Source organism: Tripterygium wilfordii, chromosome 4, assembly GCF_013401445.1.
Source record: "Tripterygium wilfordii isolate XIE 37 chromosome 4, ASM1340144v1, whole genome shotgun sequence".
NCBI lineage: Eukaryota > Viridiplantae > Streptophyta > Magnoliopsida > Celastrales > Celastraceae > Tripterygium > Tripterygium wilfordii.
Genome location: NC_052235.1, coordinates 13417096 through 13440592, shown reverse-complemented (window position 1 = coordinate 13440592; position 23497 = coordinate 13417096). Strand labels below are relative to the sequence as shown.

The window sequence follows — 23497 nt, the reverse complement described above, 5'->3', positions numbered from 1 at the left end:
CTCAACGGGATTAAACGGGCCCAATGGGCTTAACTGCTGTACAGGCCCAAATTAGAGGAACATTTGAGCATAACTTAAATTTGTTTTTAACCCTATTTTATTACATTTCAATATTACATATTGGATTGATGTTTGATACGTTTCAATTTATTGTTAACTCTTAAGTCATAAGAGCAATTGCAATTGAGCATTAAATTTTTTTAGGAGTTTTATTTTGGTGAGATGACAAGAAATAGATAACTTTGACACACAATTGTGTTTTTCTTGTTTATTTTTGATTTGTTTATTGTTTTGATTTATACGAGGGGGGATTCAAGTTAGAAGGAAGCAAGTCAATATGAGACTTATCAAAGTCCAAACTCCATGTTTGGGCCAACAACAAATCAACAATTGTGTTTTTTTGTTTATTTTTGATTTGTTTATTGTTTTGATTTATACGAGGTGGGATTCAAATTAGAAGGAAGCAAGTCAAAGTCGAAAGCTCAATCGGCCATAAAATAGCATTAAACATAAATTGCTCTAAATCCAAATAATAGGCACAGAGTACATTGGGACACGTGTATGGGTGAAGAAGTTACCGGGCAGAAGACGAGAAGAGCATAAGCTTGGAGAAGAGCAAGCAGACCCGGAGAGGTTTAGGGTTTTAACTTTTGGACCGTTATTTCACCGACTGGTATGCAATTTTGCACCCTCTATTACTCTATCTGTCCTGCAATGTTAGGGTTTTCTTACTGTCTGGGCATTCCGAACGGAAAAAATTGAACTTGCTTGGGTATTCAACTATTAAGTAGCAGAATAACCATTTTATGACATTTTAGGTTACAGTCTCTCACAATTCAAGGAGACTATTGATGGAGGATGAGCTTCAAACGGAAGTTCAAACGTCTGGGAAGAGAAAAACCCCTGAAGAATCATCGGCGGGTAGTGACCAAGAGTCCGCCTCCAAACGACGCAGTTTGACCCGCACCTGTGTGCACGAGGTTGCGGTCCCCTGCTGCTACGTTTCAACAAAGGAAGAAGCCGTCCATGGGACCCTCTGGGACCCTGCATTCATTGGCGAGATGGCGAAAAGCTACCCGTTTGAGCTCGACCCGTTTCAGCGGGTATCAGTGGCATGTCTGGAGAGGAATGAGTCTGTTTTGGTCTCAGCTCATACCTCTGCGTGGAATGCTGTTTAGGGGATCCGAGGTTTTGAAGGAAGCGGCATGGGTTATTTTTGATGAGATTCATTACATGAGGGATCGAGAAAGAGGGGTTGTATGGGAGGAGAGCATTATATTCTTGCCACCAGAGATTAAGATGGTCTTTTTGTCGGCAACCATGTCGAATGCCACTGAGTTTGCAGAGTGGATTTGTCATTTGCACAAGCAGCCATGCCATGTGGTGTACACTGATTTCAGGCCGACTCCCTTGCAGCATTATGTATTTCCTGTTGGGGGCAGCGGCTTGTATCTTGTGGTGGATGAGGATGAGCAATTTAGGGAGGAAAATTTTGTTATCATGCGGGAGACTTTCTTGAAGAAAGTTGGTGAGGGCAAAAAGAGCGCAAATGGGACCACCAGCGGCAGAATCATGAGAAATGGGACTGCTCCTGGGGGCTCTGACATATACAGAATTGTGAAGGTGCGCCCTCAATTCTTATCCATTGCTCATGATTGTAACTTTATTCAGTGTTTTGCAAGATTGTTCTGTGGAATTATTTTGATGTGTTATTGTTTCCTTATATATGTCCTTTATCAATTCATTTTGTGCTAATACATAGTCTTTCTCTCTTGAAGTGAACTGATGAAATAAGGAGTGACTTGTGCAGTTTGCAATTATGCATTTGTTATGACTTATGAAACCAGTTTGTATCAACATAACTTGCAATTGTAGTTGTGTGTTTTAAAATCTTATCTGTCTCTTCATGTAATTTTTGAGTCTTGAACTTTCTGATACGACTGTGCAAGTGCTTTCCATATGTCAGAGATTCAGTAGAAAACTGAATGATGCAACTTGGGTCCGCAAAAGGTTACACAAATGGGGAAGAAAGAAATAAGAAACAAAATGAGTATTACTGTGCAAAAGCAAAATAAATGAAATTACTATGTAAAGAGATGAAAGAAAACGAGGAGAAAGTTAAGAGTGTTAAATTCGTAAATGCAACTTGCAAAGATGTCCTAAAATCATTGAGATGTGACAAAGGAGGACGTTGTGGCCTCTGGGCCAAGACTCAAGAGTATAAAGACATCGGAGTCATTCACGTAAATGTATCTCTGCTGTGCTCAATTCCTTTTAATGCTTACTGGTCTGCTGCAGTTGTTTTTCTTTTCTGAATGATAAAGGAATCTTTACTGCAAATAAGGCAGCAAAAGTGTGCCCCCCTTTTACACTCACAAGAAAAGGAATTGATTAAAAGTGAATTAATGCCTAAATTATGAAACCTGGCATGCACATGGTAAAGACTATGTAGCCTCTTCCTGTTAAACCAACAATTAGCAGCTGATCTTATAAACTTGAAAGGCTCAGCAGTCCATACCATTTTAGTTGTAGAAAATTTATTTCTTTGAAGCCAAAGATATTGGTCAATATTGGAGTGTGAAAATGTCAAATTTTAAAATAGCTTGGTAGTGTAGGAGGTAGGAACTATGCTGATGGTTATCTAAAAGTGGTTTTGCTTTGCATTACAAAATGTATTTTTTTGATTGGGAAATGGTTGAATAACTAAATAGCAACATTTCAAAATGTCTTGTTTCTTTACTTTGCTTGCAAGGACCACATTTTTCTCAAAGGTCCTTCTGTGATAGTATGTCTCTGGCTAGGAAGCACTGACTCGGCAAAATGGGCGCCGAGTACGAACTCAGTTCGTGCGCCCGATTGACGCCCGAAAATATTGCTGTGACGCGCGTTGACCGCGTCGGAATAGTTAACCCAGCAAAGACTCGCCTTCGACTCGGATTCGACGTGGGAGGGACTCGTTTTGTGACTTAAATCACACGAAGTCAGAACTGAGAACACGCAGATCGATGACGGATATGCATATCGAAAAGGCAGATCGGCGATGGGAGAGGCAGATCGGTGATGAGAGAGGCAGATTTGCGAGGAAGAGGCATATCGGCGATGAGAGATGTAGATCGGAGATGAAATAGACAGATCGCACAACCTCGTCAAATTGCTTGGAATTTACAAAATTTTGGCCTGTATCTCTGTAAGAAAGTGGAGAGGAAACCAGCTGTATCACACCATCAGCTACATTAAAAAATTTAATATACTATATAATGATGGGATGGGACTTGGGAGTATAGGATAGGAAAAAGTTTGATAATATATGTATTATATATTATATATAATATACTTAACGGATAGAAAGAGTTGACCTGTATATAATATACTATAAATAAATATGTGTATATTATATATTTGGATATAATACAATATATATATATATTATTGGATATGTGTAAATAAATATATGTATAAAATATATATAAATATTTTTTATTTATCGAGTCCCCTTGCACTCAAATACAGGATTCTTCGAGGTTTTGCGAATCCCTGTGTCCCCGCATCAGAGTCGGTGCTTCCTAGGTCTCTGGAAATAGGCCGAGCTGTTACACCCACACATACACACCCCACTACACCTGCATGTAGACAATGGTTTCCATTAGTGCTAAATATGATTGTTTTAGAAGTAAATTGAATGACATACGTGCCAGATGTTAGGTTATTCTCAAGGCATATAATGGCTTTCAGGACACTGGGTTACTTCACATTGGAGTGATTGTGATATGCTGCATGAGTTTGCAGCATATAGGGTTTTGATCAAAGCGTGATTGACTGGCAGTTTTATAGGGTTTTGATGTTTACTTGTCCTTTGTCAGCTACATTTAAGGCAATTTTTGACATAACTATGCATCTATTCTTATGTCATCATTATGGATGCTTGTAGTCTATCGAGTTAAGTTATGTGGTTATTAGAGTATGAGTTTTCTTAAAAGCTATTATCTTAAGATCATGGCAATACCTTTAAGATTCAGTCTTGATGTGCTAGTTCAGTATCTCCCAACTTTCAGATGATTATGGAACGGAAATTTCAGCCAGTTATTGTGTTCAGCTTTAGCAGAAGAGAGTGTGAGCAACATGCAATGTTGATGTCCAAACTTGATTTTAATACTCCAGAGGAAAAAGATGACGTGGAACAGGTTTTTCGCAATGCTATGCTTTGCTTGAATGAAGAAGACAGAAATTTACCTGCCATTGAGTTGATGTTGCCACTACTTCAGCGAGGAATTGCTGTTCATCATTCTGGACTTCTACCTGTTATAAAGGAATTAGTAGAACTTCTCTTTCAGGAAGGCCTTGTCAAGGCCCTATTTGCAACAGAGACAGTAAGATTAAGCTCAAGCACCATTATTTTCCTTTATATTTATTTTTACTCTTCCCTCTACCTTCGTGTTCACTTGCCAATTTTATAATTGTTATAATTAGCCTTGTATTTGACAGTTTGCCATGGGCTTAAACATGCCTGCAAAAACTGTTGTCTTCACTAAATTTCAGAAGTGGGATGGTGACAGTCACCGATACATTGGATCTGGTGAGTATATACAGGTAAGGGAGGTTTTTGTCACTTCAGAACTTTTAAGGCGTTTTTGTTGTTTTTCTCCCTTGTATTTACTATTGATTAAATCCCCTAGATGAGTGGAAGAGCTGGGCGGCGTGGCAAGGATCTGCGTGGTATTTGTATTATGATGGTTGATGAACAGGTAATTCCATGGCTGGTTGTCTCTTTTCATTGTTTGAGCTTTGGTGATTTTCTTTTTGCAGTACTCGTCTGCCATTTTACAGCATTTTCTTTAACAAGGGGAAAATCTTTCAATGTGAGAAGTTCTTCATATATTTTGTGAGAAAGAATTTTTTTTTGTAATTTTTAATTTTTGTATACATGATGTGGGTTTCTCTAAGGTGAGGTCAAATTGTACACATCCTTGCAAAGTAACTGCTATTAACCTAAGGTGTACCTTGTAAAATTCAAATCCAAGACTTTCAAGTTTTCCAGAAGGAAATGTTTCTTGTCAATGTTGTTCAGAGCCCAGGGGTGCTTCTGGTGCTTGCATAAACACCTTGTTGAAATGACCACATCTAGGCGTAACTAGCCGAGCACCAAGAGGTGAGGCCGTGAGGGGCCAGATAACTTTTTTTCACTTTGTGGGACAGGATCACCTTTTTCCGGTCAAATATTACTCTTCTAGGAAGGGGATTGTGACTCTTGGAACAGCCGTAAATTTGGAGGTCTTAGGTTCGAATCTCATTTAGTGCATCTTTAAAATTGATGCTAGTGGCATGCATGTGACGCTAGATTTGGGTTTTACTCAGCTAGAGTAGTCCAATGCAGGCAAAACTTGGGGAATTTCCATGTTCAATTTATTTTTTAAAACTCTTTTGTATTAAAAATGTCTGCGCACAAAGATTTCTTGTTGGCGGCTTTATGTTTCTTCTCTCAGCTTATTTTCTTTCCCTAACATCAGTTCTGTTAAGCTTTTAAGTTGGTACTACATCGATGGTATTGTCCATTGCTTGATGTGCGAAACAAACAAGAAGTATATGGTCCTCCATTGCATCAGATCGAAATTTTGTATTGGATTTTGCAGATGGAGATGAATACTCTCAAGGACATGGTTTTGGGTAAACCAGCTCCTCTTCTCAGTACTTTCAGACTCAGCTACTATTCAATATTAAATTTAATGAGCCGTGCCAATGGCCAATTCACAGCTGAACATGTGATAAAAAATTCGTTCCATCAATTTCAGTATGAGAAGGTATCCGCAGAACCACTTCTATATCATTGGGATTTTATAAATTGTAATTAATAACTCGTAAATCCCCAATTCTTTTAGGCTTTACCAGAAATAGATAAAAAGGTGTCAAAGCTAGAAGAGGAATCTGTCATGCTTGATGCTTCAGGAGAAGTAATCTCTTTTTTTTTTCCTTCCCCCCTTCACTTTTCCATTTAAATATTTGTTACAACTTCCAGTATGCTGTATGAAATTTTGCCATCATTTGCAGGCTGAAGTAGCTGAATATCATAAGCTAAAACTTGATTTGGGCCATCTTGAAAAGAAGATGATGTCAGAAATGACAAGGCCAGAGAGAGTTCTTTACTATCTTCGTCCCGGACGGTTGGTATGTGCTAAAAGTATCCTTCTAGTTTGGCATACTCTAAGTTATTTGTATAATACAACATTATGGCATGCTATTTTGTCCTTACTAGACACCTCTCATAATTTTTTTTTCCCAATCAATACCCTGATGTTGCTAAAGTGGTTTTAACAAGAAGCTAGTCTTTAACAAGAAGCAAAACTACCTTTTTTACTAGCGAAGCTAGCTAGAATACTCTTTTTTTTTTTTTTTTTTTGCTTTAGACACATGGCCTCTGAAAGAGGCACCCTAATATGGGACGAGCAATACATGGGCCATGTAGCTAAGCGGGCTAGGCAACGGCATACGAGTTAGCGTCTACGGTTAGCTACTGGAAATCCTTTAACAAGCAAGTAGTAATAGATGGATTGTCAAAAAAGGCTACCTAATAAGGATCAAAGGCTTAGTCATAGGATCAGCAATTAGCAACTGAGACAGGCCAATTTCAATGGGTGACAGATTTGAATCAAGATTAGCTTGGCTTTTTCTCCGCCCTATAGGAAGATTAGCTTCACAGGTTACTTTTCTTGGCTTCTGTGTTCAATTTCAGCAGATGCACCTTCTTTTTTTTGCATGGCCAATATAATGTTGACATAAATTTTGATACTTTTCTTATATAAGATCACTTGCGCTCTTTTTCAGCAAGCAAACTTGCTAAGGGTTGATGGTGGCTTCACCTTAATCGCTTGAATGCGGGTGGTGTTTAAAGGATTTATACTGACACACGGGTTTTGTTTGAACTACAATTTGGCATCTTCATGAAAAGCTCTTCCTTGTTGCAGGTCAAGGTAAGAGAAGGAGGAACAGACTGGGGTTGGGGAGTTGTTATTAATGTCATGAAAAAGCCCTCAGGGTCAGGCTCGATGCCTTCACGTGGCAGTAACTATATAGTGGATACTTTACTGCACTGTTCGTCGGGGTCAAGGGATAACAGCTCACGGCCAAAGCCATGCCCACCCCATCCTGGGGATAAGGGCGAGATGCATGTTGTGAGTTTGGATCCATGGAACATTGGCTTACAATTTTGTTCAGTGTTATGTAGTATTTAGTATTTACATCTGTATTTGAAATTTTTACGTCCATTTCCACTTGCTAGGTCCCTGTTCAGCTGCCCCTGATTTCTGCATTAGGCAAAATCATGATATCTATCCCTTCCGATCTCCGGCCGCTTGAAGCAAGGCAAAGCATACTGCTAGCAGTAAAGGAGCTGGAAACTCGGTTTCCTAATGGTCTTCCAAAGCTCAACCCCGTAAAGGTAGTCCTCAACAGTGAAGGGCTGTTTATTTTCATTTTCTGTTGAAATAGAAAATGTACGTCAAATGTTTGGTTTCTGTTTTCTGAAACTGTTTTCTAGAAAATAGAGTGTCAATATTGCTGTCAATTTTGCTCCCCCTCTCCTTGTGAGAGTACCTCTTATTAAATATCATATTGTTCCATAATACCAGCCTAATATTATGACTAACAGCAGCTATATCTGACTAACTAACAGCAGCTATATCTGACTAACTATACAGCTATACAGCTATCATATCTGACTAACTAACAGCAGCTATATCTGACTAACTAACAGCAGCTATATCTGACTAACTATACAGCTATACAGCTATCATATCTGACTAACTATACAGCACAGCTATACAGCTATCAGCACAGCTATACAGCTATCATCCCCCCTCAAATTGATGCTGGGCGATCAAGAAGCAGCAATTTGCCAACCAAAAACTGATGACGTTGCCTTGTCATAGCCTTGGTAAACACATCAGCAATCTGGAGGTTGGTGGAAACATGCGGAAGAGAAATCACACGAGTATCCACAGCGTCTCGGATATAGTGACAATCCACCTCGATGTGCTTAGTACGCTCATGATATACTGGATTAGTAGCAATTTGAATAGCACTGGTGTTGTCAGCATGGAGAGGAGTGGGATCAGATTGAGGAAAGCCAAGTTCAGCGAGTAGCCCACGAAGCCAAACAACCTCTGAACACGCTGCAGACATAGCACGATACTCGGATTCAGTCGAAGATTTGGAAACACGATCTTGCTTCTTACTTTTCCAAGATATTAGGGAATCTCCAAGAAACATACACCAACCCGTAACAGAACGACGAGTATTAGGACATCCTGCCCAATCAGCATCACTAAAGGCATCAAGACGAATAGGAGTATCAACAGGAAAAAACAAACCACGACTCGAAGAACCTCGCAGGTATCGAATGATACGACGAACTGCTGCCAAATGTAGATGTCGTGGAGACTGCATAAATTGGCTAACTTGCTGAACGGCAAAAGAGATATCAGGTCGTGTAATAGTCAAATAATTCAAGCTACCAACCAACTGCCGAAACATACTAGGATCTGGGAGAAGATCGCCCTCCTCACAACGGTATTTAAGATTGACTTCCAATGGGGTATCCACCGAGGAAGAATCTTGAAGACCAGCCAAAGCAACCAAATCTTGGGCATATTTATGTTGATGCACAAACACCCCAGAAGTATCAGTATGAACCTCCAAACCCAAGAAATACGTAAGAGGACCAAGATCCTTCATGTGAAAAGAGTCTTGAAGTTTCTGTTGAAGGTGAGCAATCAAGGAGGAATCTGTACCAGTGATCACGATGTCATCTACATAAACGAGTAGGAAAACAACACCAGCGGAGGTCTTGCAAATAAACAAAGACGAGTCATATTGGCTTTGCACAAATGAAAATTTAAGTAAGGTAGACCGGAACTTTTCAAACCATGCCCGAGGAGCTTGTTTTAATCCATACAAGGACCGGTTTAACTTACACACTTCTGAAGTAGAGGTAGAAAATAGACCAGGTGGAGGAGTCATGTAAACATCCTCTTTGAGATCACCATGTAGAAAAGCATTCTTGACATCCATTTGGTGAAGTGGCCAACTCTGTGAAGCAGCAATAGCAATGATTGTACGTACCGTAGTCATTTTTGCCACAGGAGCGAATGTCTCCTCATAATCAATCCCATATTCTTGCCTATTACCCAAAGCAACCAGCCGTGCCTTATAACGATCCAAAGTCCCATCAGAACGAAGTTTAACTGAGTAAACCCATTTACACCCAATGAGCTTAACAGTAGATGGACGAGGAATGATGTCCCATGTATGATTTTCCTGAAGAGCGTGAAGTTCCTCCTGCATCGCCCTTTTCCAACACTCATGTTTGACAGCCTCGGAGTAACATGAAGGAATTGAAATATTGGATAAAGTAGCGGTGAGAGACGTGTGAGAAAAACCATACCTATCAGGAGGATGCGAGACTCTGGTAGATCGTCGCGGAGCTGTCTGAACAGTCTCAGGTGATGGATCAATCTCCGGAAGGGGTAAAGTTGGTTGACGTCGTTTATACACAAAGCCAGGCTTGAATCGATCAGGAGGAGAGGGCAAGTCATCAAAAGTAGGAAGAAGTGCTGCTGTAGGAGATGACTCAACGTGAGTAGGAAAGAAGTATTGATCCTCAAAGAAAATAACATTTCGAGAGACACGAAATCTGTTAGAGCATGGATCATAACAAACAAAACCTTTTTGAGAAACACTATAACCCATAAAGGCACATTTAATAGACTGAGTAGAAAGTTTGTGACGCTCATGAGATGGTAAGTGCACAAAGCAAACACAACCAAAAGTATGTAGAGAATGATAACTCGGATGCTCGTGGAAAAGACGAAAGTATGGAGAATCATAGTTTAACACTTGAGATGGCAGTCTATTAATTAAATAAACTGCAGTAGACAAAGCTTCAACCCAGAACTTAGATGGAACAAAAGACTCAATTAATAATGTCCGAACAACATCTAAAAGATGACGATTTTTGCGTTCCGCTACGCCATTTTGTTGTGGCGTGTAAGGACAAGAGCGTTGTGAGATAATGCCTTTTTGTTTCAAAAACTCATGAAATTCGTGAGACATATATTCCCCACCAGAATCAGATCGCAATACTTTAATACCTGAAGAGAATTGAGTATTAACATATGCCAAAAAGGTCTTAAAAACAGAGAAGACCTCAGACTTGGAATGTAGAAAATATACCCAAGTAAATCTACTATAATCATCAATGAATGTCACAAAGTACTTATGGTGAGTATGAGAAATAATAGGTGTAATGCCCCAAACATCAGTATGGATAATATCAAAACAGTGTTTAGCACGACTGCCAGAAGAAGGAAAAGGAAGGACTTTACTCTTGCCTAATTTGCATGTAGAGCAATCAAATTTAAGACTGTGGGAAGTGAAATGATTTTTATTGCCCAACAAACCAGAATTCAATACATGAGACAGAACAAGAGAATTTGGATGACCCAAACGTTTATGCCATACATCACCCTTAGTTTTAACAGTAGTACAAGCCAAAGATACGACACTAGGAATGGAAAAATGTAGTGGAAACAATCTCCCAACTTTAGGCCCCTTCGCGATTAACGTCCCCGTCACCTGATCCTGCACAGAACAACCATCACGAGAAAAATGGACATCACAGTTATTATCAACCAGCTGACCAACCGAAAGAAGACTAGTAGAAAGTCCCGGTGACAAAAAAACATTGTTGAAAGATGAAGTAATATCACCAACAGCAACAATAGGTAAATGACTTCCATTAGCAATCTGAATATGTGATGAACCATTGTACGGACGCACATTTTGAAGCATATGAGATGAACTAGTCATATGATTTGATGCACCAGAATCAAGAAACCAAGGTTGAGAGGATGTATTATTTTTACCTTGCAGCCCTAAGGCTGAAAATGCTGAAACAATCATTTGTTGTACCATATCAGCAGTAAGAACTGCTGACCCAGCACCCGTAGGAGTGCTTGTAGACACTGCTGGAGCAATAAATTGATAGTTGTGCCCTTCTGGAGATTGTCCATCAGGCAGAGTGCCAACTACAGCTTGAAAGGCATTGACTTGGCGCTTTTGAGGACGAGTAGGACACTCTTTGATGATGTGCCCTTGTTGTTTACAATAATTGCAGAATCGCTTTTTACAATTGAGAGCAATATGTCCATATTCTTTGCAGCTGTAACACTGCACTTTCCGCATATCTCTATTTTTGCCTTTCTCTTGAGTCGCATAAGCAACCGTAACAGCATTAGTACCCAACCTCCCCTGCTCGAGAGTGGCTTGTGTGAGAAGACGTTGCTCTTCACGAAGTAATTCTCCAAAGCAAACATCTAAGGATGGAGGTGGGTCACGATTCATCAAATTGGAGCGAATGGCCTCATATTCGGATCGCAACTTCATTAAAAATTGAGCTCTCTTACTTTGCTCATGAACTTTTTGAACATCAGAGAGAGATGCAGCGGGTACTGTAGCATAAACAATGTCAGTAAACTCTGCCCACAAATTCTGGAAACCAGAGAAGAAATCTTGAATGGAGAGGTTGCCATGAGAGTAACAAGCAATCTCATACTCCAATTGAAAACGTCTAGCTGAATTGTCCTGATGATAAACCTTTTTTAAATATTCCCACATGGATTTCGCAGTTTTATATGGCCTCAAATTGAGGACAATAAGAGGATCAACAGACCCTAACATCCATGTCATCACACGAGCATTTTTGACATTCCAAGAAGCCAACTTTGTAGGATCTGTAGGGGCTGGATCACTTCCATCTATTAGACCCCATAAGTCCTTCCCTGTGACAAATAATTGAAACTGAAATTCCCAGGAGGAATAGTTCTTACCAGTGAATCGAATATTGAACGAATCATTGTTGCTTGTAGACATGATGAAACAATGATTTGACAACACAAGAATAATGCAAGCTTGGAATTATGCCAGCACCCAGAAAATCAGAAAACCAAAGAACCAAGAGTACCAAGAAAACAAATCGCAGTAGATCTGAAAATCAAAGAGCTGTTGAACAGAAAGATAAGGATCGTTCCAACAGCAAGCCTAGACAAGCCAAAATCCAAGAGACCCAGATATCAAGGGCTAAACACAAGAAAAGGCCAAGAAAACCAAAGAATCAGAGAGCAAAGTAGTTCAGAAACCTTGCTCCGATACCATGTCAATATTGCTGTCAATTTTGCTCCCCCTCTCCTTGTGAGAGTACCTCTTATTAAATATCATATTGTTCCATAATACCAGCCTAATATTATGACTAACAGCTATCATATCTGACTAACTAACAGCAGCTATATCTGACTAACTATACAGCTATACAGCTATCATATCTGACTAACTAACAGCAGCTATATCTGACTAACTAACAGCAGCTATATCTGACTAACTATACAGCTATACAGCTATCATATCTGACTAACTATACAGCACAGCTATACAGCTATCAGCACAGCTATACAGCTATCATAGAGGTCCTGTAGGAAATAAGGAGACAATAAATCATTGTTTTAACCCTCTGCTGATGTGATGCAGAGCCCACTTATTCGAATCTTTCCAAATGCATTTTGTGCAGACTTTAGGTGTGCTTGGTTTTGGTTTCTAAAATCAGTTTGCAAATAGCTTTCAAGAGTGTTTTCTAGAAATAGTTGAGGGAAAGAAAAACGGAATCCTATTTGGTTATCTATGAACAATAAACGTACTTTTGGAGAAAACATCTAAAATGTGTTTCTGTATTTTGGTATGCTAAGAACAATGAAGTTTTTTTGTTCTCAGTTAAAGACTGTATCAAACGTGTAAACAAACATGAACATTTTTTTTTGGTGGTCTCTGAAAACTAAATATAACTCTTGAAAAAGGTTGTCAAACATACCTTTAAGAAACTGGAAATCAGGAAATGGAAAGAGAAAAGGAAGACACAGAAAGATTTTCCAAACCAAAAAGCCACTTAACTTCTCCCACCCCTCCCATAGTTCTTAAAGAGTTGTGAGCTTCCTGTTTAATTTATTTTTCTCAGGCATTCTGTTCATTTAGCAGCAGCAGAATTTCTTCTTTTTGGAAGATGCTTTCAATTTATTTGATGAGTCAAATGCTGATGTTTTAGTTAACCAGTACTTGCGCTGTGAATTTCATACTTTTATTGATGTTGATTTTCAGGACATGAATATAGATGATCCAGAAATTGTTGAGTTGGTTAGTGAAATTGAGGAATTAGAAAGGAAGTTGCAAGCTCATCCCCTGCTCAAGGTAAGTCATAGTATGTAGAGTCAACTCTCCACCTTTCTGTCCCTATCAGATTTTTGCAGGAAGCGACGGCTTTCTGCCATATGTAAATATATGTGTGTATTTGTTTTAGTTGCTTTGGGTGTTATTCCTATCTATTTTGCTTACTCTATTCGCTTCGCTGCAGTCTCAAGATCTGAGTCAAATTAAATGTTTCCAAAGGAAAGCAGAGGTGAATAATGAAATTCAACAACTTAAGTCAAAGATGCGTGATTCACAGGTAATTCCCTTTGTTGTTTGATTCTTAATTAGTTATGTATGAAAAAACGAGATTTGTTCACATGTAATGCACAAGACTCCTATGACTACTGCTGGTTGTATGAACACAAGAATTATAAAAGATAATAGAAGAATTACAAATAATTTGTCTTCCTTATAATCTTTTGGGCTGCATCATGTTGGCGCCTTAATAACATTCTATTCCAATAAAAAGAAGAAGTAGAAATGATATTGTACTCATATTTTCTTTATGGTCCTTTATGCGCCTCTATCGTAATTATTCGTCTTTTATTCTTTAGTATATCAATCTTTAGATTACATGTATCAGTAAGTTATGGAAAGTCAATAAAGAAAGAGCTAATGCTGTTATTGTCAAACATACACACATATATTATCATCCTTATCTGAGCCTTGTCCCAAAGTGTTTTGGGTCAACTACATCAATCTGTAAGAGAACTTATTTTGAATCCGCTATATTGAATCCCATATTCATGCATATATACATTTCAAAAGATCTGGGATTTGTGATTGTTTTTTTCATGGACCGATAAAAAAACTGTTTTCTTAATAGGGCCCCAAAAGGTATGAAACCCATTTATAATCATTTACAACAATAAGTTCTATTAAATTAGTACTTGCGTTTTCATCTGCATAGCATGATCTGCTATATCAAGAACAAATAAGATGCCTCACCATCTCTTTCTTTGCCCCATGCAACCTATATTGGCTGCCTTTCCAATTCCTAATGAAGGATAAGATGTCTTACCATTCTATTCCATGTCTGGCAAGGGAGTAGTTCCATTTAAGTCGCAACTGCTTGTGACAAAAATGGCTGTTCAACTTGTAATAATATCACAATTTCTTCCCCACCCAGCATAAAAAAGAATTCTTATCTTTTTAATTTGCATGAGGCTATAGCCTTTCCTTCTCTATCTTTTGGATTCTCATACTGAATACCAGAAAGGAAATTATTCTGGCTTTGTGTACCCAAAAGGTAATTTTAGTGTTCAATGTGGATGTATCATTTGTTTCTTTGCGATGCTTCCTTGAAATGCATTATTCTTACAATGGGTAACTATATAGAATTATACGACATTCATAGGTAAACTAATTATGCTGTTCATGGTCCTGGTGTTGTATTTGAAAGTTGTTTCTGGAGGTTTTTTTGGTAGGGTTCAAAACTGCAATTTACTTCTCTTATAATTTAGATGACATTAATAGGTAAACTAATTATGGTGTTCATATTCCTGATGTCTTATTTGAAAATTGTTTCTGGACTTCTTTGGTAGGATTCAAAACTGCAATTTACTTCTCTTATTAGGACATGGAATTAATCCTTCTTCATTTCTTGCAGCTTCAAAAATTTCGTGATGAACTCAGGAATAGGTCACGAGTCTTGAAAAAGCTTGGCCATATTGATGCTGATAATATTGTCCAGTTGAAGGGAAGAGCAGCCTGCCTGATAGACACGGGAGATGAACTCCTTGTTACTGAACTGATGTTCAATGGTGAAGCACTTTCTCCTGATTGTTTCAATGATCTGTGGAATATCATTTCAATATCTGAATTATCTGCCCAGGTTGAAATATGGTTGGGTGAACAGCTTGTTACAAGATGCAAAACAGAAGCGCTGGCTTCCTGGTCAGAGTTCTGGATTTAAAGGAGTAAAAGAAGCAAACTTAGCTAATCATTTTAACCCAGCACTGGAAATCTTTGAAATTTTCCTGCGAATTTATATGGTTACATAATGAATTAATTGGGTCAGTCAATGGAAAGAATTGACAAGTAGATCAATTAAACTGAACCTATTTGATTATGGTCTCTTGGTATACACCTGAATAGGAAGAATTAAAAGTGCGGATGGATTTTTCATTCTTTATCATAAGGTTCTCAAGACATTTTCTATGAATAAGAATCAAAATGGCCAAGGATCCGTTCTACTTTTAAAATGATATGGTTCACATCATATACTTATAAGGAGATGTGCAACTCTTTTTCAAATGACTAATATTTCTCCTGATAACAATTCTAAATGTAGTGTAAATCATGTGTCTGCAGTGCGTGTTTTACCACCTTATCTTTTGTTTGGTTATGCGATTATTGTTGCAATATCATACCATGTGCAAGTGCCTGGAAGGCAGTTACATCTAGTTTCCTTGGTTAACCATTCTGGATGAACCTTTTGACTGTTTCCATCCTTGTCACCGAGGTACCTAATTTTTACATCTATTTATCTGCTTGATGTATGTCTTAAGGATGAATATTGTTTAGGTACATTCAATGACCTTGATCCTCACCAAGTTGCAGCACTTGCAAGTTGTTTCATTCCAGTTGACAAATCAAGTGAACAAGTTCATTTGAGAACGGAACTTGCTAAACCACTACAACAACTCCAAGAGAGTGCTAGAAAAATTGCAGTGGTTTCTCTCTCTCTTGTAATTACCTTTTCATGTTTAATGACTGAGACCAGTGAAAATTAATTTTGTGTGGTTGCAGATACAACATGAATGCAAATTAGATGTAAATGTTGATGAATATGTTGAGTCAACAGTGAGGCCGTACTTGATGGATGTAATCTATTGTTGGTCAAAGGTTTGCAACTTTATTCAGTGGCATTGTTATGAAGAAGTTACTGCTTTCATGTATTGTTTTGGGTAGGCAGTTTGGGTGTTTAAGTAGAGGCAGTGCCCATCTCTTCCCATTGGTGTTTGGCAGACAGCTTTATGAAAGTGAGATTAAAGGAGCACAGTTGTTAGTTCCCCATCTAGCTAAGTTGTAGAATGGAGGAACAAAAGTGTGTTTCATTACTCGTAAGTCTTACCGCCTAGTCAATTTTTCCCACAAAAGGGCCATATATCTTTCTGGCTAGGGATTGGACACTTACTACTGTTACATGAATACAGTTTTGCTTTCACCAAGGGAAAACCATATTTTCTCAGTGTCCATCTTTGTCATCAGATTCACTATCGTTCGCAACTCTGCATTGTTGCACTTGGAAAACATATATGCACAAATCATATTGCAAAGTATATGTCTGGGTAGCCCCGATGTGTCGATGGTTAGCCATGTCTTTGGGTTGTAAAACAATGTCGATGAAGTTGTGTCATCAATATTGCAAAATAACTTTGTTTATTTTTATCGTTGAGAACCGATCAGTCAAATGTTATTTTGTATTCCAGTTTTCATCGTTGTTTGCTTCCTACTTCTGTTAGTATCACTGATACATGTCGAATCATAGGTATTGAAATATAAGATTATTATTTCAGTTGTGATTGATGGTTTAATTAATAAGATCGGAGTTGGGCTGCTGTATACATTTTTTCTTTCTTCATGTCTTGGTTTCTTTTAATGTTCTGCCAATCTAGATTTTAAACAATCTGTTTTTCTGTATTTTTCCTGCAGGGGGCAAGTTTTGCAGAGGTCATTCAAATGACTGACATCTTTGAAGGCAGTATCATTAGGAGTGCTAGAAGACTTAATGAATTTCTGAACCAGGTAAGATTGATTAGATTTTCCAAGATTGCTTCTGTTAGCTATCTTACAGGCTGAAATGCAATTGGAATGGTTTTGGTTAACAGCCCAACTCATTTTTCACGTTAAGTATCAGTAGAGATCAATATGATATGTAAAATGTTGAATGCAAAACTAATGAAAAAAAAGAGATATTAGAATTGGTGGATGTTTTGGGTAATGACTATTAGTTTGACGGTGTATAATGGACTGGAAATACGCTGTGCTGATTACTGCTGCCGTGCTCACCTCCACGCACAAGGCTTTAGCACTTGGTGATTGCAAGAAAAAGTGTTACGCACAGATGACACACCTCCAAACCTCAAGGTGGTGCCCATTTAGCAGAGAAGGATGGGATACTATCTTGCTGGTGCTACCCTTTTAAAATATGTGCTGATTAATAATCTTATGGAGGCACTTCTCCGTCAGTTTATGCCATTCTTACACGAGTATTCAGTATAGAATATTGGATTTTAGTTGAATTTCATAGATGTAATCAGAAAAGTATCATTATCATTATTATTCTGGAGACTTTATACTCTAGTGTGTCAAGAATAGAATAGGTACTTCAGCAATCTCACCTATTGAGTGAATAGCAGTCTCACGAGATGAGTGATGATGGGTGGAATTTCTGTGAAACTGATTTCTCGCTTCTTACATTGCAACTTTTGTTTGCGATCACTTCTTTTTTTGTAGTTTCAGGTAATAAGAGGGTAAGATGGTGTGATTTTTTAGTTCTTGAAATTGTTCAGTAAGAAGATTTTTTTTTTCTTGCATGGATGCTGCAAAGGAAAGTGCCATTAGCTCTTCAGATCTAGTGCAGCGGAAACAAGAATTCTCAAAGAGAAGATCTCAAAGTTTCATCGAATTGCAAAAACTCTGTCTAGCATGTCCTACCCATGATTTTATATAAGCACACAAAACTAGTCCTGCTACAATAAGGATAACAATTAAAGTATAAAACTTTGGATATAGGACTATGATTCCTTATAACTAACTCTTAATAATTCAAGAATTCCTAATTAATATCATGTGTCTGATACTGTGGTATGAAAGTGACATCTCATCTGGTTGAGATAATCCTTTTTTTCTCATGGGTTGTGGTGGGTTTTGAGACTGGCTGTCAAAGTCAACCAGTAGCTTTAGTTCACGGAGGAAGGCAGCCATACTTGCCAGATGGGACATTGCCACCAATTTCAATTACTGTTCAATTCCCATCTCCAGAGCTCTTATGTCACATGTCATACAGTAGTTTTATGGCCATAAAAAGTTCTAGGCATGAAATTTCCCTTTCTTTCGCCCCTGATTTGAAGATTTGAGGATTTTTTTTCTCTCAAGTAGTTACTGATTGAGCTATTGGAAGAGGAAGTTTTTAGTTCAAATGCTAATATTTTTTTTTGCTTGGTTATTTTTCAGTTGCATGCTGCTGCTAATGCTGTGGGAGAAGTGAATTTGGAGAGCAAGTTTGCCGCAGCTAGCGAAAGCCTTCGCAGAGGTATTATGTTTGCTAATTCCCTTTATCTCTGAACAGTTCAGACTTCTGTCAAATCTTGTAGGCTTGTACACAGGTGAGACATATTGCTGCAGATTGATGATATTTTAGTCAGAGGTATGCCATTGTCTGACTTTTAAGTTGCGTGTGGGGCACTTGTTTTCATTTTGTTAAGAGAGCCTTTGGTAGATGTTCCAAATTGCTATTGTAGCTCAACTAAATCATGTGCATATGGCCCTGTTTCTTTAATTTGCAGCTTGTACTGTTGCTGCTGTTGATAATTTTATTTTACTTTTGATTATGGTTATAGATAAGAAAAAAATTGAGGAATTATTGGGTATCAAGTATTTATAATGGAGATATGGAATCTATTTACTTTTCAAGTCCTGCAGTCCTCATTTATCTTATATTCATTAGGCTTCATTACTTATTGCAATTTTTTGAGAATCTTGTTTCCTTCATTATGACCTCAATGGATCTTAAAGATCAGTCCTGTATAGCTTACTGTAAATAATTTCAGTTTATAGCTTTTCTTTACCTTTATTTTTTAAAGCTACGTCTCTGGATTACAACGAGGACTGTTTTGTACTTGAGAGACAGAAGATTGGTACTGTTGCTGCAGTATTCCAGGAAAAATCTAGATTTCTTGTTTTCTTTGTTGTTAACAAGTCTTCAGCTATGTAAATTTGACTTATCTTTCATCATCATAGAAGTCTTCAACCTGAACAATTTGGGGTAGAGTTCACATCTCTTTGGTCCTGAATAATTAGTTAGATGTTTCATCAACACTCTGTAGTAGAGCCGTAGAGGCAAATAATGAAGATTGGTGCAATATTAGGTATGATTTAGCAAAACTGTGGGAAATTAACCCGAGTGCTTTAAAGGTGCTGTAACTGTAGGTGATTTAAAACTGCTATTAACGCCCGAGTGTTGCGTAAACTTTGTTTTAAATTATTGTGTAGGTAATTTTAGAGAAAATGAGGGAGGTGAGAGGAGCTTTGGTACCAAATAGATGCATGTGCTTAAATGGAACTGTAATATCCCCAATTATCTAAACATTTATGAATGTTGCAGCAGAGCTGTTTGTTTTTAATTTGACTGGGAACCTATACAATCACCTCTGCATATTTAATGAGGACTTCAGGTGAAATGATGGAGGAGGAGTTTGAACTAAGCAGTTATGTATGGGAAAATAGTGTTTCTTGGTACTGAATCTTGGCCGTAAATATGCTACCAGGCATGTACATCTCAACTGCAAGAAAGAGATCAGCTCCAGGTTTTGCATTCTTTTCTTTATTTAGTCTTTGAGAATCACTGAAACAAATTTCGTGGAAATGAAATATAACAATTGTTAAGGCATTGAACATTTACTGTTTCATCATTTTGACTACTGGTGCTCAAATGTTGCCATTGATTGGATTGAAAATAACTGTTGAATGGTTCGCTATGTGCAAGCTAAACTGTCCTCCTTTTTCACTTGTGTCGATCTTCTTTATACCTGGCGGAGGCTGCATCTCAAAATCGGTCACCAATTTTGCGATCACAAGCCCCAGGATCGGCAATGCTAGTATAATTCCAGGGCAGCTCCTCCTTCCCATCCCAAAAGGCAGGTATCGAAAATCAACCTTTCCACCGGCGACAGCTTCTGTGCCACGTTCTTCTTCCAAGAATCTCTCGGGCCGGAATTCTTCAGGATTCTTCCACCATTCAGGGTTGTTTGCTAGCCACCAAGCATTGACTACAACCTTGGACTCTCTAGGAATGGTAAAGCCTCCTAGCTTTGCTTCTTCAAGATTCATATGGGGAACCAGCAAAGGTATTGGTGTATGTAAACGTAGTGTCTCTTTCACTGTGGCTTGCAAGTATGGTAATTCATGCAGGTTAGATTCTGTGACTGGGATTCCTTTCAAAGTTGCTCTTATTTCATCTCGGATCTTGATTTGGACACCAGGATTGTTGACAAGCTCAGCTATGGCCCATTCCATGGACCAAAGTGTCGTCTCTATCGCGGCAACATTGATGTTCTCAACAATATAGAGTACGTTTTCTTCTGTGATTTCTCCTTTCATCTGAGCGTATATTATATAGTCCATTGCACATTTGAACTTGTGCTCCTCTCCACTCGCAGCCATTATTTTCCTGCAAGTACAGAGCAACAATCACCGATTAAATCGCTGCACATGTTGTCTACAATATATGCTACTATCAAAATTATCTACCGAACGGATCTTAAATTAGATTTTTGCAAGGTCATCTATCTGTCATGAGCGTCGGTTGTCTTGGCGTTTGCCAATCATATTTTATGTGAAGTAAATAAGAAAGTTACCTTCTTTCCTCTACAAAATGGTTGTTGAAAAATGTCAACCTCCGGCTTTGTAAATCCTTGCACTTGTTCAAGTACCCCCTCAAAAATGGTCGAAGAAAAGGAATGAAATCTCCATAATTATACTCGAAGCTCTGCGCCAAGCGACTCCTCTCCGAATTAAATCTGGTTGCTTCAATGAACAAAGGATCGTATGAGGACATGAATTTGGCATCAAACATCATCCTATACATAATATTGTATAGCATCAACTGTAAACGTCTCCTAACGACTAATCCTTCCCTTCTCACACCCTCATCTTTCTTCAGGTCATGAACAACCAGGTTCATTTCTTCCTCCCACATATCGCTGTAGTTATGCACAACTTTGTTGGTGAAGAACGGCAACGTCATAATCCGGCGCATCTTATGCCAATGATCGCCATAAACTGTGAACACCATATCCTGTCCATTTCCGGTGAATATATCGAACACAACATTCCTAGGGCGAGACCCGAATTCTACACCTTGCGTGTGCAGGACATGGTTGGCGAGCTCGGGGTCCGAAACAACTGTTAGGTTTTTGGAGCCGAGTTTTAGGAGAAATACCTGGCCGTAAATCTGTGACATGGAGGCTAAAAGACGGTGGTTAAGGTCATTTCCAACTTGGAGCCAATTGCCAAAGATTGGAATAGAAAACGGTCCTGGAGGGAGGTTTGTTGTGGATGGCTTTGAAATAGATGGGTAGAAGTAGACCATGAAAGGAAGCAAAGGGAGGATGATTGAGAGTAGGTTGGGATATAAAAGTTTGGTTAGTGTGATAACAAGTGCTATCAAGAGAATAGTGCATGAGGCAGATTTTGCAAGAAGAGAAGCCATTTTAGTTTTTGATAAAGAAGAGATGGATACAAAAGGGAAAGGGTATGTTTGTATATATAGTGGTTGGAAAAGGGGAGGTTGGAGAGTTGGCGTTGAATGGTTTCACGAGAAGCAATGGGCTACATATGAATCAGGGTAGGAGAGTACCTCTTTCCCCATTTTCAAAGTCCAAAAAATAATTAAGAAAGGGGGAGCATTTTTAGTTGGTAGGTGATGATGTTTCTTAGCTTGTTTTTCTTTTAGAGGAGAAGTTTTTAGTCAATTAATACGGGGGTTTCTCACTAATTTTCCTTCAGCTTGTACCACCAAATAAAATCATGAAAGGGTTGGTGTGGTTATCTTTTTTCTTTATTTTTTTTTTTGATGAAAAGATATGGGAAAAAGACATTATTGGTCACTCAATTTAAGCTTTATAGTCTTTCCAAGGCTTCATATTTTTCTTGCTTTAGCGCTTTTGTATTGAGGAAAAGCAGGACATAGAGCAATATATTTGTGGCCTTGTATTGAGTTTTGATCAAATTTACCATATCGTCGTGTGAGAAATTTCTATAAGCGTAGGTCGACGGTCCGAATTTAAACTCATACTGGGATATACAAAAGATGATTGTAAAATGTCGTTCTTGGTTTTTTTTTTTAAAAAAAACTTCTGCTTTGTGGGACAATCTTGTTGATGCCATATGGTAAACCATTATGGACGTTTAGGTTTGGGCCAATGGCGGCCTTGGGGTGGGGTGACACGGGCGGCTGCCCAGGGTCCTTGAATCTTTAGGGCCCTAAATTTTTGAAAAAAATACTAATTTTATAGTAACCCAAACCCAAAAAAAGAAAACTAATAATTCTCAGCACATGCTAACTAAAAAAAAATAAAACACGGGCCCCTATTTTATAGTTCGCCCAGGGCTCCCGTAAATTCAGGTATGTCATTGGCTTGGGCTTTAGAGTTACATGGGCTTAAGATGCTTGATGGAATAAGAAGTGAAGAAGAGGAATAGCAGAAGAATTTGTGGCGTTTCACAGTTTGGTTTCCAGGGCACTTGACATATTGAAACCAACCTTAGGAGATGCCCGATCTCGAATTCAGCAACCTATAATTTTCTTGTTATTTTCGTTCCCTGAATTTTCTGTAACCTTTGTTTACCATTTTTTTTTGTATTCCAAATACCAAACTCGATACAAAAATAGAAAGATTAAAACCCCAATTTATCTAATGCTATTGATTTTGAATTGTCGATATTGGTTGACATAACCTTTGGACTGGTATGGATGCAGAGAAGGTTTGTGGATTGGACTTTTCATGAGCTGACATGATTCCTCCTAAAAGGTATGCATTAGTGCCAGGTGCCTTGGACCTTGTTTTGGTAAGTTCCAGATACCATGGACCTAATAGAGAAGTAGAGAACAACAACAACAATGACATTGTTTCGAAGGACAATTTTGGTTAAAAAACTATATATCTTAAAGTGGAATCTCAACAAAGTTGAAGAAACATCTTCATGCTGTCACATCAGCTTTCAAATTTCTTGGTGGTAAGCCACTTGGCTAATTATATTTCAAAGTAATACAAGGGAACGGTTTTCAACTACTTATAATTCTCATAATAATACCTCATAATAATTCATAGGGAAATTTTATCTATACACCACAAAAACACTATTTTTACACCACTTTTTGAATATGATAAGTTTACACCAAAAAATTATAAGTCTACACATAAATTGTAATGAAAATACCAAATTACCCTTATTTTATACAATATTAGAAATATTAGTGTTAAGTTTA

General features: G+C 38.2%; 2 protein-coding genes across 6 annotated transcripts; one reads left to right on the top strand and one right to left on the bottom strand.

Moving 5' to 3' along the window:
- Nucleotides 1-550: 550 nt before the first annotated feature.
- On the top strand, nt 551-18921 carry LOC119997445 (DExH-box ATP-dependent RNA helicase DExH10-like). Of its 5 annotated transcripts, XM_038844470.1 has the most exons (17): nt 551-673; nt 819-1623; nt 4053-4367; nt 4483-4587; nt 4674-4742; nt 5628-5795; nt 5874-5945; nt 6043-6159; nt 6957-7163; nt 7271-7429; nt 13192-13281; nt 13445-13537; nt 14891-15044; nt 15808-15956; nt 16033-16128; nt 16939-17031; nt 18463-18921. In XM_038844470.1, the coding sequence occupies exons 2-17, from the start codon at nt 1027-1029 to the stop codon at nt 18571-18573; spliced, it is 2595 nt and encodes an 864-aa protein (XP_038700398.1). In that variant the 5' UTR covers nt 551-673; nt 819-1026; the 3' UTR covers nt 18574-18921. The 5 variants fall into 5 exon arrangements, 4 of the variants coding, with proteins under 4 accessions (XP_038700398.1, XP_038700399.1, XP_038700400.1 ...); XM_038844471.1 differs by lacking the exon at nt 16033-16128; XM_038844473.1 differs by lacking the exon at nt 551-673 and having other exon boundaries at nt 1486-1623; nt 4094-4367.
- An 883-nt stretch (nt 18922-19804) lies between these two features.
- Nucleotides 19805-21753, bottom strand: LOC119997446 (cytochrome P450 CYP73A100-like). The gene is made up of 2 exons (XM_038844474.1): nt 20865-21753; nt 19805-20677 (listed from the first exon to the last, which is right to left on the bottom strand). The coding sequence occupies exons 1-2, from the start codon at nt 21716-21718 to the stop codon at nt 19936-19938; spliced, it is 1596 nt and encodes a 531-aa protein (XP_038700402.1). The 5' UTR covers nt 21719-21753; the 3' UTR covers nt 19805-19935.
- Nucleotides 21754-23497: the final 1744 nt, after the last annotated feature.

Excerpts from the sequence above, each read along its gene's own strand:
- LOC119997445 (XM_038844470.1), top strand. The coding sequence starts at position 1,027 with ATGGGACCCTCTGGGACCCTGCATTCATTGGCGAGATGGCGAAAAGCT. Across the intron at positions 4,368-4,482 it reads CCCTATTTGCAACAGAGACA|TTTGCCATGGGCTTAAACAT; the intron begins GTAAGATTAAGC and ends TGTATTTGACAG. Across the intron at positions 7,430-13,191 it reads CAAAGCTCAACCCCGTAAAG|GACATGAATATAGATGATCC; the intron begins GTAGTCCTCAAC and ends GTTGATTTTCAG.
- LOC119997446 (XM_038844474.1), bottom strand. The coding sequence starts at position 21,718 with ATGGCTTCTCTTCTTGCAAAATCTGCCTCATGCACTATTCTCTTGATA. Across the intron at positions 20,678-20,864 it reads CATTTTGTAGAGGAAAGAAG|GAAAATAATGGCTGCGAGTG; the intron begins GTAACTTTCTTA and ends CTGTACTTGCAG.